At 56.3% G+C, this 12,130-nt stretch overlaps 1 protein-coding gene across 2 annotated transcripts in view; it reads left to right on the top strand.

The window, feature by feature from the left end:
* CACNA2D2 (calcium voltage-gated channel auxiliary subunit alpha2delta 2) overlaps positions 1-12,130 on the top strand; it is a 224,223-nt gene that overhangs the window by 182,972 nt on the left and 29,121 nt on the right. For both annotated transcript variants that reach the window (XM_074152097.1, XM_074152098.1), the window contains one exon: positions 8,548-8,592. In XM_074152097.1, coding sequence (XP_074008198.1) covers positions 8,548-8,592 — 45 coding nt within the window. The remainder of the gene's footprint in view (positions 1-8,547; positions 8,593-12,130) is intronic.

The following is a 12,130-nucleotide window of genomic DNA, read 5'->3' as shown; positions in this document are numbered from 1 at the left end:
TGCATCAGCCCTGCCTGCCTCAGCCCTGCCTGCAACAGCCCTGGTTCCCGGGCAGAGCAGAGGGATGGAGGGGCTGCATAAGTGGCTCTCACTGCTGACATTCAGCCTCCTTTTGCTGTCCTTTGGCCATATAATGTCAGGGCACAGCCAGACCTGTGTGCCAGCGCCGTGACACCGTCTCTGCTGCTGCCCCCGGCTTGTTGCCGGTGCTGGCACGGGCAGCGGGCACGGAAGGTGGCAGTGCAGCATCTCCAGCTCCTCCTCTGCTCCCTCCCCACCGAGTGGCTCGTTCCTTCTGGCCGCAGCTTTCCCCTCCTCTCCCGGCGTGTCGCGTCCTAACCTCACGCCGGAGTCGATGACAGATTGCGGCAAGCGCGGTTATTTTTGTGTTTCCATCCGAAGGCGCGCCGGCAGATGCCGAGTGTTTGCGCTGCATTAGTGCTAATGGCAGCCCCATTAAACCTCGCTGCAGATGGGTTGCTATGGAAGTCCGGGGGAAAATGAAACAGGAGCAGGAGCCCGAGCGGCTGGGAGGCTGCTGCCAGCCATCGCTCACGACACATCTCAATGGGGGAACTTTCTTTTTTATCCCTTTTTTTTTTCATTTTTCCCAGCCACACACTGGCCGTGCTGGCCTTCCCAAAGGGATTGAGTTCAGCCTCCCACCTCAGGGGGCTTTGCTTCCCCCTTCCCGAATTGCCCCCCTCATCCCATGCTCTCCTGCCCCTTCTGTGCTCCTTGTCGTTGCCCTCCCTCAGGCCCCCCACATCAAGCCAGGGTTGTGTCCCCGTGTGCCCCCAGAGCTCCCCTGCACACTAGCGCACTTGTGCAGGCAATAGCTGGGTCCTGTTGCCATGGAGCAGGCTCCCACCATGGGGCAGTGGGACCTCCTGGCACTGGTACCATAAGAGACCACAAAAAGCTCCCAGTTTCAGTGGCCTGGCCAACCGGTTTTCCCAGTGAGAAGCTTCTGTCCTCCACACTTGCATCCAGGGCTCTGCAGGGGGTCTGCCAGGACAGGCTGGCTCTGCTCTGCGCAGAGTCAGAGGGCTCTGTTCCTCGAGGCACATCAGGGTTGTCCCCCTGCTCCAGATGTCCCCCCCCAGCTGTGTCGGTGGTGCTGACCATCCCTGGCAGCAGGTAGAGGTGCCAGGGCTGCAGCCCACACTGTGATGCTGTTTACTAGGTTTCCATCCTCTTTTTGCCACCCCGCTGAGGTGAGAGACCTGCAAAATGTACTTATAAAAACACGGGAAGGTCCTGTTGAGTTTCTTGCTGCCATCCTTTGTATCCATCCTCGCTGACAAGCTGCCGTGCTGCACGTTGGGCATCCCAGCCAGCTCCATGTTCTCCCAGCTCCTCTCCGACCGCATGGTCTGCTTTCCTCCAGGGTTCTCCAGTGCCTTAGGTGCTTTTCCAGACCCTCAGCACCACACCAACACCATCAGCACTGTCCTGCAACCCACAGTGCGTGGGAGCAGGGACCGTGCTGACCCAGGGGATGCCATTGAAGGTGCAGGTCTGCGCCACCAGCTGCAAAATGCATCTCAGGGCATCGGCATCATCACCACTGCCTGTTGGTCTGCTGGGGTGGCCAGAGCTATTTGTCCCTTTAAGGGACACACCGACGCCGCAGAGAGCCTTCCCTGCGTTTATGTGCACTTGGCAGGATTATATAAATTGCCTTTAAAAGTTGACTTCTTTATAAGCCATTTTCTGCTTCATAAAATGTTTATTACTGTTGTTTTTCTCCCAGTTCTTCTTCCTTGCTGCATTTTCCATCGCGACACTGGGAAGCTCCCCTCTTCCTCCGCCTGCCGCCCCCCTGCCTCCCACCTCTCCACACCTTTCAGGTGCTGGAAAGGGGCGTTTGAAGGCTCAGAGCCTTTTATCTTGGAAAAGAAAAATAGCTATACATTGAGCTGTGGACGTAAGAGCTGCCGGGGGCAGGGATTAGCTGCTGGGTGCAGGATGGGTGGTTTTGGGGTGCAGTGGCGTGTGCGGAGGCGGCAGAGGGAGCACGGGCAGCCCCACGCCGCTGCCTCCATCCATAACCCCCGCCTGCAAGCACGCAAGCAAATAACAAAGCCCAGATAATTTCAAGCTCCATTAGAAACGAAACTCCGGGGAAAACAGGATCGCTGTTTGCCAAATAGGGAAGGACAGGAGGAATGACAGAGATTGCGCTCCAGGCCACCCAAGAAAGGTGAGGGATAAAGCAGGGGGACGTGGTGGCACGGCTGGATGCCCCTCCATGGCCATAGAGCCCTGGATGCAGCATCCCTCTGGGTGTGGTGTGCCCAGTGCATGGCTCCAGTGGCCGTGCCACGCTGTGCATGGCGGCTGTTCCCGTGGGTTTGCCATGGCGATGCAGGCAGGGCTTTGTGTTCAAAGCGACGTTAGAAGGGTGAACGCCAGCTCCTTATCCCCCTTTCATTTTTCTCCTCCTTTAATTACAGATCCTACTTATCGGCCGAGAACAGAAAGATCGTCTCCGTAACCTTGCACTTGCCCTTGTAGAAGGTTTACCTAAAAAGTTAGAAAATAAAATCAAATACTCTAATTTGCAGTCGTCTTGCCATTTCAAACCCAGTTTTCATTACAGCACAGAAAGTGCATTGAAGCTGTGTTTATAACCCCCTTTTAGATAACAAATCACATTTTCTTTTGGCTGGCAAGTGTGTAGAATTGATATTTTTTTTTCAGTTTAATGGGTTTGTGTGTTCAGGAATGATCTCCATCAACTGAGAGTCTTTATTGTGTTTGATATAATGTCAGCTTTCATTACGCTCGGAGAATTACTGTGTTAAAGCACCAACCTTGCTGTAGAGCCGTTCTGGCCAAAAAGCAGAACAAGAAAATCATTCACAAAAACCCCGTGTTGGTGCCGTTCCCTCTTAAAAGCCAAGGATGGGGCTCGAGTGGGCTCCCTTTGCCCCCCCTCTGCAAGATGGATGGGCCACCCATGGTGGTCCCATGGGTGTGATTGTTTGGTGTGGGGGCTGCTGGCTTCCCTCCTGGTGCTGCCATCCCATCCCATTCCATCCCTTCCTGTCCCACCCCATCACTGGCAGGGCAGGGAGTCCCTGGCACCCACCGGCTCTGGGCAGGTGCTGGCATCCCCAAGGTACCCGGGTGCAGCGGAGGGGAGAGGCAGCCGCATCTTGTTCGAAGGAGCGGGAGCGGACGGAAGGTGCCGTGTAAAGAAGAATAGCTGGCGAGGCATGATCAGATAAAACATCTTCTCAGGGAGATGAAAAAACTGTTGATGGGTCACTTAAATATTTCCCCAGCTCTGTCAGAGAGGCAGAGGGAGGAAATTGCTTTTAAAAAAAAAAAAAAAAGATGCCAAGGCAGATTATGATGACTGTTTCTACCTGTCCCGGGTAATGCATACGGCCTCTGCTGCTGGATAGGACGCGAGGGGACTCGCATGGTGAGGGCTGCAGGAGAGGCATGGTCCCTACATGGGACCCAGGCATGGTCCTGGGTCCATCCAACAGCCCGTGACGGCTGGGGCTAACGTCCAGGCATGGCTGCTCCTCCTGACGCAGGTGGGCTTGGCAGGGGCGATGCTGCGGTGGGAATACACTGCTTGTGTATATACACTGTCCCCCTGCTTGTCCCCTGCTGCCACCCAGCCCTTAGCGCAGACACAAGGCTGTGGGTGGTGGGAGGTGCGGGAGCTGCGTGAGACGCTGCAGGCTATCTCCCATACGAAAGGTGCAACTATAAGCAAAATCTGTTGCTATTTCTGTGTGCTTAATGGTTCAGAGACATGAAGAACTCCCTAAATATTCACCGCTTATTATAAGTGCTGATGGCAGAGGAAAGATGGGCTCGCGAGCAGAGCCACCGGTGCTGTGTGGGCACGCCGGCTCCCGTGTATTCTCCCACTGGCTGAATTGCCCAGGCACAGATCCCGGGCACCTGGCTCATCCCCACATGGGCACGCCATGGGCTGGGATGCTGGCCCTGCCACTGGCCCTGTCGGGTGGCTGGGAAATGGGTGGATGCCAGCTTGGAATGCGGTTTCCCCATCACCCTCAGAGTTGCTCCTAAGTGCCTGGAAGGCAAACCTCTGGAGGACTTGGCTCTTCCAGAGCCCGTTAAATCTTGAAAGAGATTTCTTGACCGCAGGGGTCACCTGTGTCACTCGGAGAAATGAAACCTGCAGCCAGAGGGCTGAGATGGACCAAAATCAGTGCAGTGCAGTGGGAGGTACCTGCAAAATCACAGCATCCCCAGGGCATGCAAGCAGCAGGGTGACCTGTACAAGATGACCGTGAGCGATCTTGCAGAGCACAAGAGATCCGTGAGAGAAGGATTACCCAGCTTGGGTGATCTCATAGAAAAGCTATAAGGGGAGAGTGAGCCGTGGCCCCTCTGCTGTGTCCCTGCTGGCTGTGTGCTCCGGCTGGAGGGGCTGGAGCAAGGAGCTGATGTGCCACCGGCAGCTCCTTCCGAGGCTTTTTCAGGGTGTTGGCAGCTGTGTGTATGACGTGGTTTGATTGCCACCTCGTTAGACCACTGACTCGGAGGTTTGGGCCAGCACCCCTCTGTCCTGATGTCTCTGGGCTGCAGCAAGATAGCAGAGCGCTGACCTTTCTAATGTTATTTTTAGTTGCTGTAGTTGTTTTAGGCAGAAAAAGACCTATTTGAGTGTTCTTGGAGAAGGCTGTGGGGGGAGTGGCGGGGAGGAATGCCCCTCACTGCCCACCTGAGACTCCCCGTGCCCCTCTTTGTCGTGGTCTTTGACTCAAACCTGGCCAGGGAGCGCCCGTGCCAGAGCAGGGTCCTCCCTTGAGCTGCTGGCAAGGCTCCAGCCTGCAGCTCTCCAGACGCTTGGTTTTGTTAATTAGCTTTTTGCGTGGCGGTTCGGTGTAAAATCGGCGCAGGAGTGGAGCATGGGGCTGGTGGGGAGGGCTCAAGGGGGACAAGCAGGAGGTAGGGTCCCCAGGGAGACTCTGGCACGCAGCATTCCCGGAGCCCCATCCAGGAGGTCCCACCTGAGTCAAGCCCTGGCCGGGGGCTGCCCGGTGACACCAAACCACAAAGGTTTGGTGCAGGCATGGTGGTTGCTCGGTGGCTTTGCCGGAGAAGCCTGGGTGATGTCTTCAGCGGCGTTCGCAGAGTAGTCTGCCGTTGCACCGAGCTGCCAAAGTCGTTTCCCCCTGACTTGCAGTGAGGGTTTAGGAGATGGAAATAACCCCGTGCTTATCCGCTGGCAGCGCGGCGCTGGCAGTGCCGTTACGCAGATGCCGTTTGGCAATTACGGTGTGAGAAAATGGGCAGCAGTTGACACATCACCGAGGAGCAGCTACCTGGCATCTGCCTCCCCTGCACCGAGTGCTTTTTGCAGGCTCATTTGCAAGAGACGGGGGCAGTGTTTTACCCTGAAATCCCTCGACATCTTCACTCCCTTGTTTTCTTTATTGGTATTTATTCTGAAAGGCTCTAGAAATATCAGTGCTATTTACACAGACCGAGTGCTGGGTTTAACGTGGACCAGAGGAGGAGGAAGAGAGGATTACATGAAGGAGGCAAGCATGGTTTAAAAAATAAATATTAGGGAGAGGAAATTGTAGGGCCCTGTGTTGCCTCTTGAGAGACCCTCCGCATCTCTCTAGAGGGTCTCTGAGGGCTCTGTCCCTCCTTGCTGGAATAAATTATCACTGGTTCCACCAGCCTCCAGATGCCAGGGATATGGATGCCCTGCCAGCTCCTGCAGGCTCCCTCATGTCCCACAAGCCCTGCAGCATCAGCAGGATTGTGGCAAGGAGAGGGGTGCCTGGCATCAGGGCATGTTCTGGGGCCAGGGCCGTGGTGATGCTGACCACACCACACGTGCCGTCTCACGTATGCAAACCTCAGCTGCGGCGTGCAGTGGGGACAGGATCTCACTTGGCTGCTCCTGGGGTTGTCAGGGCTTGAAAAAGTGCATGGCAAGGGCTCTGTGATCCCTAGGGAAACTGGTGGGAGAGGCGTCCTTCCAGGAGGTCTGCTCCCTGTGCCGTGCTGTGCCATGGGAGCACTGGGGCCGCCACGTGTGGGAGGGGATTCGAGCTTTTTGGAGGAGCCAATGGAAGATAAAATGAATAACAAAGCACCTTCTGGATGGCTGTTGTTAGTCACACTCACTTCTGATTAAAGATCATTAAACATGAAATTAGCTCGTTTGTGTTACGGGTCTCCCGGGGGTTCCTTTAATTAGGAAGTGCAGATGGCCACGGACCCGGGGAGACGGCAGTGCCGGCGAGGGGCAGGGGCGTGCGTGGGGCCGGGAGTGGCGCGGGGAGGGCATCTGAAGGGAAATTAATTTTTTTTTTTTCCCCTTTTCTTGTTGTTGTAAACCCCTCAGCATTTCACAACAAATCACAGATAATTAATAAGTACATTCCCTTAATGACTAGGCTTTTTAATAGCAGAAATTGGAAGATGTTGCGTCGATTTGGGTTTTTTTTCCTGCTTTCCCCTCTGGGTGCTGTCTTATGGCTGTGATTAGAGCCACAGAGCCCGCGGGAGGGACCGGCCCCTCCGCCCAGCGGATGCTGAAACTGCCCTTTGCAATCCCCATCTTGGGGGGACATCGGCCACGCAGCCGGCGTCCCCCTGCCACCGGTGCCCCCGAGGGAGCAGCATCCCTGCTCCAGGGGCTTTACCCCCTCTTGGTGGTCTTGTGTCTTAACAGCCTGGGGAAGCAGCAGCAGCAAAGGGCTCTGGGGAGCAGGTTTGTGGCTAGAGGATAACGCCGGTGATGGGTTAGGGGCTGCCAGCTCCCGGTGGGGCCAGTGGTGGCAGCTGCCTGGCGAGCTGCTTGGACCTTCCGGTCCCTTTCCCCAGCACGAGCCTATGGCCAGACTGGGCTGGGTGTCATGGTACCACCAGCCCCAAAACGAGCCTGTGACCAGACTGGGCTGGGTGTCACGGTACCACCAGCCCCAAAACAAGCCTGTGACCAGGCTGGGCTGGGTGTCACAGTACCATTGTTGCCAGCACTGACCGATGGCCAGGCTGGGCTGGGTGTCACAGTGCCACCAGCCCCAAAACGAGCCCATGGCCAGGGTGGGCTGGGTGTCACGGTGCCACCAGCCCCAGAATGAGCCTGTGGCCAAGCTGGGCTGAGCGTCACGGTGCCACTGTTGCCAGCACTGACCGATGGCCAGGCTGGGCTGGGTGTCACAGTGCCACCATCCCTGGCACAAGCCCGTGGCCAGGCTGGGCTGGGTGTCACAGTGCCACCAGCCCCAGAATGAGCCCGTGGCCAGGCTGGGCTGGGTGTCACAGTGCCACCATATCTGGCACAAGCCCGTGGCCAGGCTGGGCTGGGTGTCACAGTGCCACCAGCCCCAGAATGAGCCCATGGCCAGGCTGGGCTGGGTGTCACAGTGCCACCAGCCCCAGAATGAGCCCGTGGCCAGGCTGGGCTGGGTGTCACAGTGCCACCATATCTGGCACAAGCCCGTGGCCAGGCTGGGCTGGGTGTCACAGTGCCACCAGCCCCAGAATGAGCCCATGGCCAGGCTGGGCTGGGTGTCACAGTGCCACCAGCCCTGGCACAAGCCTGTGGCCAGGCTGGATGCTGCAGGGGCAGCAGCAGGAGTAGGGAGGATGGGGGTGCAATCAGCACCATCAAGGTTTCGGCTGCGTTTCTGTTCTGGGCCCAGATAGCTTTCCTCGTTAAATACTAACGGCAATAATCATCCCAAGGCGCTGGCTGTGCGTGCGGGGAGGACGGCTGGTCTGCGGGGCGGCTGCTGACGGCTGATTGAGTGGCAGACATGTTAGCTCTGCCACGGCTGCCGGTGCATCGCGCTCGCGTCCCAGCACGCAGAGACGAGTCTCTGAGTGCCCTTTAATTACCCCTTCTGATGGCACACGAAACGCTGTTGTGACAGCGTTGCCGCTCTCCGAATTGCCTCTTTAGGAATTTTATCAGCTGCCTCACATCCTGACACGCGAGGAAGAGGAATCCAAGCAGACCTTTCTGCCTAAATAGGCTCTAAATACCCCAAATTAATGACATGCATTTCTCTGTGGAAGCAAGGTGGCTTTTCTCCCTGGTTCTGCTGCGCAGGGAGGGCAGCGCTGCCAGCTGCGGGGCCACTGCTTGCCATGCTGCCCATGCCCGGCTCTCCTGCAGCTCCCAATGCTTGCAGCAGGACCAAAGCATCCCGGGTGTGGGGACACGGTGCAGCCTTTCACCCAGTGGCAGCACAGAGGTCACCATCACACCGGTGGCACCGTGGCAGGGGTGTTTGGCTATGGCAGAGGCTGTGCATGGCCCCACACTTCTGCATCTTGGTGGCAGCCATGAGCGCAGCAAGCCGCAGCAGGCAATGGCCAGTCCTCGGAGGGTGGACAGGGGGGATCTGTGGTCCTGACCATGTCCCAGAGGCAGCGTGGGTTGGGCAGGGTTCGGTCCCCAGTGACATGGTGGCTGCCATCAGCATGACAGAGGAGACGAGAGGATGAGTAAAGGGGAGGGACCCCTCTTCCATCCCCATCCCTGCCTGGTACTAACTCAGCTCTCCCTTTTATCTGCAGGAGGAAGACATCGAGTACTACGACTCCAAGGCCGACACCGAATACGTGAGTACTGTCCCTGCTGCACCGCTGGCACAGTCACCACCCCTTCCCAGGGCTGTCCCAGCACTATACTGGGGGGTGTTGGCGCAGCATTCATTACAGCTGGCATAACGAGCATCTGTAGTGGGCAGCGAGTGCCCGATCTGCAGCCATGTCCCCTCCAGCTGAGCCATGGTATCATCTGCCCACCGGCACTGGGCCCACCAGCAGGCAGGTGGGCAGGTCGCTCCACTACCTGCAAAAGTTTCTAAAATTAAAGCTGGCATCTGAAATTCAAATGAAGAGCAAACCTTTAATTAGAGACTGAATCTAATTCTCTACCCCCCTCCCAGCACAGCCGTCCTGTGATTTCTGGCAATCAGTGCTTTAAATACAGACCCAACAGCTCCACTCTCCCGGCGCTCCCAAGGGGGCTGGCACTTGCCGGCTCCTCTGCACAGTGACAGCACTCAGGTGCCACACCGTGGGCACAGGGTGCTCCACTGGCAATGACTGCTGTCCCACGGCACCCCACTTTGTTGGAAGATCACCCAGCTCCTAACTTGTGCTGTGCCATGGGATCCTTCCGAAATAGGGGCTCGCTGGGTCGATGATGCTCTCGGCACAGGGTCACTGGCGCCATCAGGGTGTCCTTGGGGCTGGCCAGGAGCCCTGAGCAGAGCGGGGTGGGGGCTTGGGGGCAGCCCCAGTCAGCGGTGGTGCCCCAGGACCAGTCCTCGCCCCAAGGCAAAGCTAGCAGCAGATGTGCCATCGGGGGACGGTACCGCAGCAGGAGGGGAGGAGCAGCAGCACATGGCGTTGGCCACAAACCACTGGCAAACCACATGGCCTCATCTGAAAATAACGCTTGGGTGACCCCAGAAGCCTTCAGAAGGCCCCATGTGGAAGGGAGGAAAGGATCCGGGCTTGATGGGGTCCCACCAGCTCCAGGAGCCAAGCTCCACCTCAGCTCTCACCCCACCTTGAGGTGATGCCCCAGAGCAGAGCTGGGGGCAGGCTGGAGTGGTGGACGGATGCCTTCAAAGCAGAGTTACTGTCAAACCACCGGTGCCATTGTCCCCAGGTGGTGACAGCAGGAGGGCTCCTTGGCAGGGGAAGCCGGAGCCACAGAGAGCCTGGGAGATGGGGGAGGTTGGGTAGATGCTGTGACCGAAGGGGAGGGTGCTTGCTTTCCCAAGCAGCTCTCCCTGGTCAGGGTCCCTCTCCTTCAGAGCTGGGGATGTTTCCTGTCCCTCCCCATCCTGGGGGGAGCTGCCAAAGGAGGGAGGAGAGGATCCTGCTCTCCATGGCAGCTCCAGAGAGGATGGAGCTAATGGGCTTAAAGTGCATTAAAGCAGATTTTGGATAGAAGCAGAGGAAAAACTGGCTGGCGGTTGAGGCAGGAGGAGACAGCCCAGGGAGCGGGGCAGCTCCCTGCCCATTGGGGGCCGAGGAACGGGACTGATGCATACATCACGCTGGGCAAGGCTTTTGCCATCACTGCTGCAGGGCAGGGGACAGGGGAGATGGGTGTCCCCATGCCTGGTGTTACCCTGACCAGTCCTGGCTGCCCATACCCGGCCAGTGTCGGCAGCAGGGATATGAGCTGGCAGCTCCTGGCCATTAGCTTTGGGATTAGCCATTTCTGCAAGCAAGGAGAGCATCCTGGTTATATTAGGAGGCAGCTTGACTTCAGAGCTGTGCCCGCCGAGCCATCCCAGCACATGGGACATGGGAGACAAACTGCACACTGCAGAGCGATACGGTGTCCCAGGGGACAGTGGGGCTCAGCTCCCTGGTCCCCAGCCCTTCCCCAAGGGAGGTGGCGTGTCCTTGGAGAGGAACAGCCTTGCAAACCTGTCATCAGCCACACTGACTTCAGTCCTCCTCAGGGGGAAAAATCAAGCAAAATTGGGGGTGTCCTCTTGCCAAGCTTCGTGGGTTCAGCTGGAAGGGCACTTCCCTGTCAATGCTGTTGCTGCTTCCCCGTGAAATCCCAGCAAATTTAATTCCAGCAAAAATAATGGAGAGAAAAGGTGATGCTGAAATAAAAAAGGAGGGAGATGATACCCGAAGGTCTGAATGGAACTAAATAGCGCTCTTTCTGTCTTTTCTTTATTTAGCTTCAATTTTTGTATTTAAATTGAGCAGGATCTAGCTGAAATGGAGTTAGTTCTGATGGACAATGCCTATTCAACGTAACTGGGGCTTATTCACAAGCCTTATGCTGCCTTTAACTACGGCGAGAAAGAAATGAGCTTCCTATTCATTTTGCTTGCACCTCAGCTCGGCTATCTTCCTAAACAGATTTTGGATTGCCAAGTGGTTTTTAACAAATGGGAACATCAGAAAATTTTCCTGGGGGTCCCCAAGGCTCTCAAAATGTTTGCAGAAGAGAAGTTTTCACCTTTCCCCGCTAGCAAGGGCTGTGGGGTTTATCTGGGGACAAGTGTTCAAATCAGCAGACGCTCTCAGATGGGTATCACAGGCAGAACAACACAGAAATAAAGTGATTTTCTATCTTTAGTACTGTGTTTATGGCAGGGGATGATGCTTAAGTCACAGCTGAGGCCAAAACCCCCTGGGTTGTGTCGTTCTCTGGTGGGAGCTGATGGAGCCATGCCCAGGTCCCGGCTGGAGGACCACGTTATGGATTTAATTTTCTGCTTTGCCTCAGCCAGGAGCTGTTGGTTCCCAGGCTGTAAAGTGGCAGACGAGAGGCTGTTGCTGCTCCTCCCATGGTTGGAAAGACGTACCCAGTGGCAGTACAGCATCAGTCAGGGCCTGGCATCCACCCCTGGGGATATCCGTGCAAGCCCTGGTTCTTGTCCCCATCCTCTCTGCAGGACACAGGGCTGATGTGATGAGAAGTGGGACTGTGTCATTTTGTCCCCCCTCCAAACCGAACATCGTCCCTTCTCCTCCTCCATAGGGATGCAGTTTGCAGGTGAAGGAACCGCGCACCCTAAGATCAGGCCCCTGGAACCCACCCACTTGCTGGAGGTCCCTGGGGAGGGGTGGGAGCAAGGGGATGGCAGTGGGAGGCTGCGCAACAGGCTCAGCACCCTCCGGTGCAGGGGAGAGCACGATGCCGGTGCTGGCTGCGGCAGAGGCTGCTGCTCACTGCTCACCCTGCTCAGGAGATGTGGTGAGGAGAGGGAGGAGGGAGAAAAAAAAGCCCCTAAATGTCAGCAGCAGCAGATGAAGGGTGTTGGAAAATTTAATCTTCCAACTTTTTCAACTAATGTGACATTTGGATTTCCTTCCGATAAGCTATCAGCCCCAGAAGTTTCTTTCTGTTGCCTTTTTTCTTTCTTTCTTTTTTTTCTTTCCTTCTTCTCTCCTCTGGCTGGTAATTTAAAAATAAATGGTCTAGAAAGATCTCTAAACAGTACCTTTGGCAAAGATTAAAAAAAGCGAAGGGGGATAGGGTAGCAGGCTGGCGGGAGAGGCTGATTGTTATTTATAACCTGGGCTGCTATAAAAGCAGGAACGTGGCTGGAGAACGCACTGTCTCCCTCCCCAGCATTAAATTGCTGCATTTCAGGAAAAGCTGAGATAT

This window comes from Numenius arquata, chromosome 8 (genome assembly GCF_964106895.1).
Source record: "Numenius arquata chromosome 8, bNumArq3.hap1.1, whole genome shotgun sequence".
NCBI lineage: Eukaryota > Metazoa > Chordata > Aves > Charadriiformes > Scolopacidae > Numenius > Numenius arquata.
The sequence above is the reverse complement of the archived record's forward strand: the minus strand, read 5'-3'. Positions and strand labels throughout refer to the sequence as shown.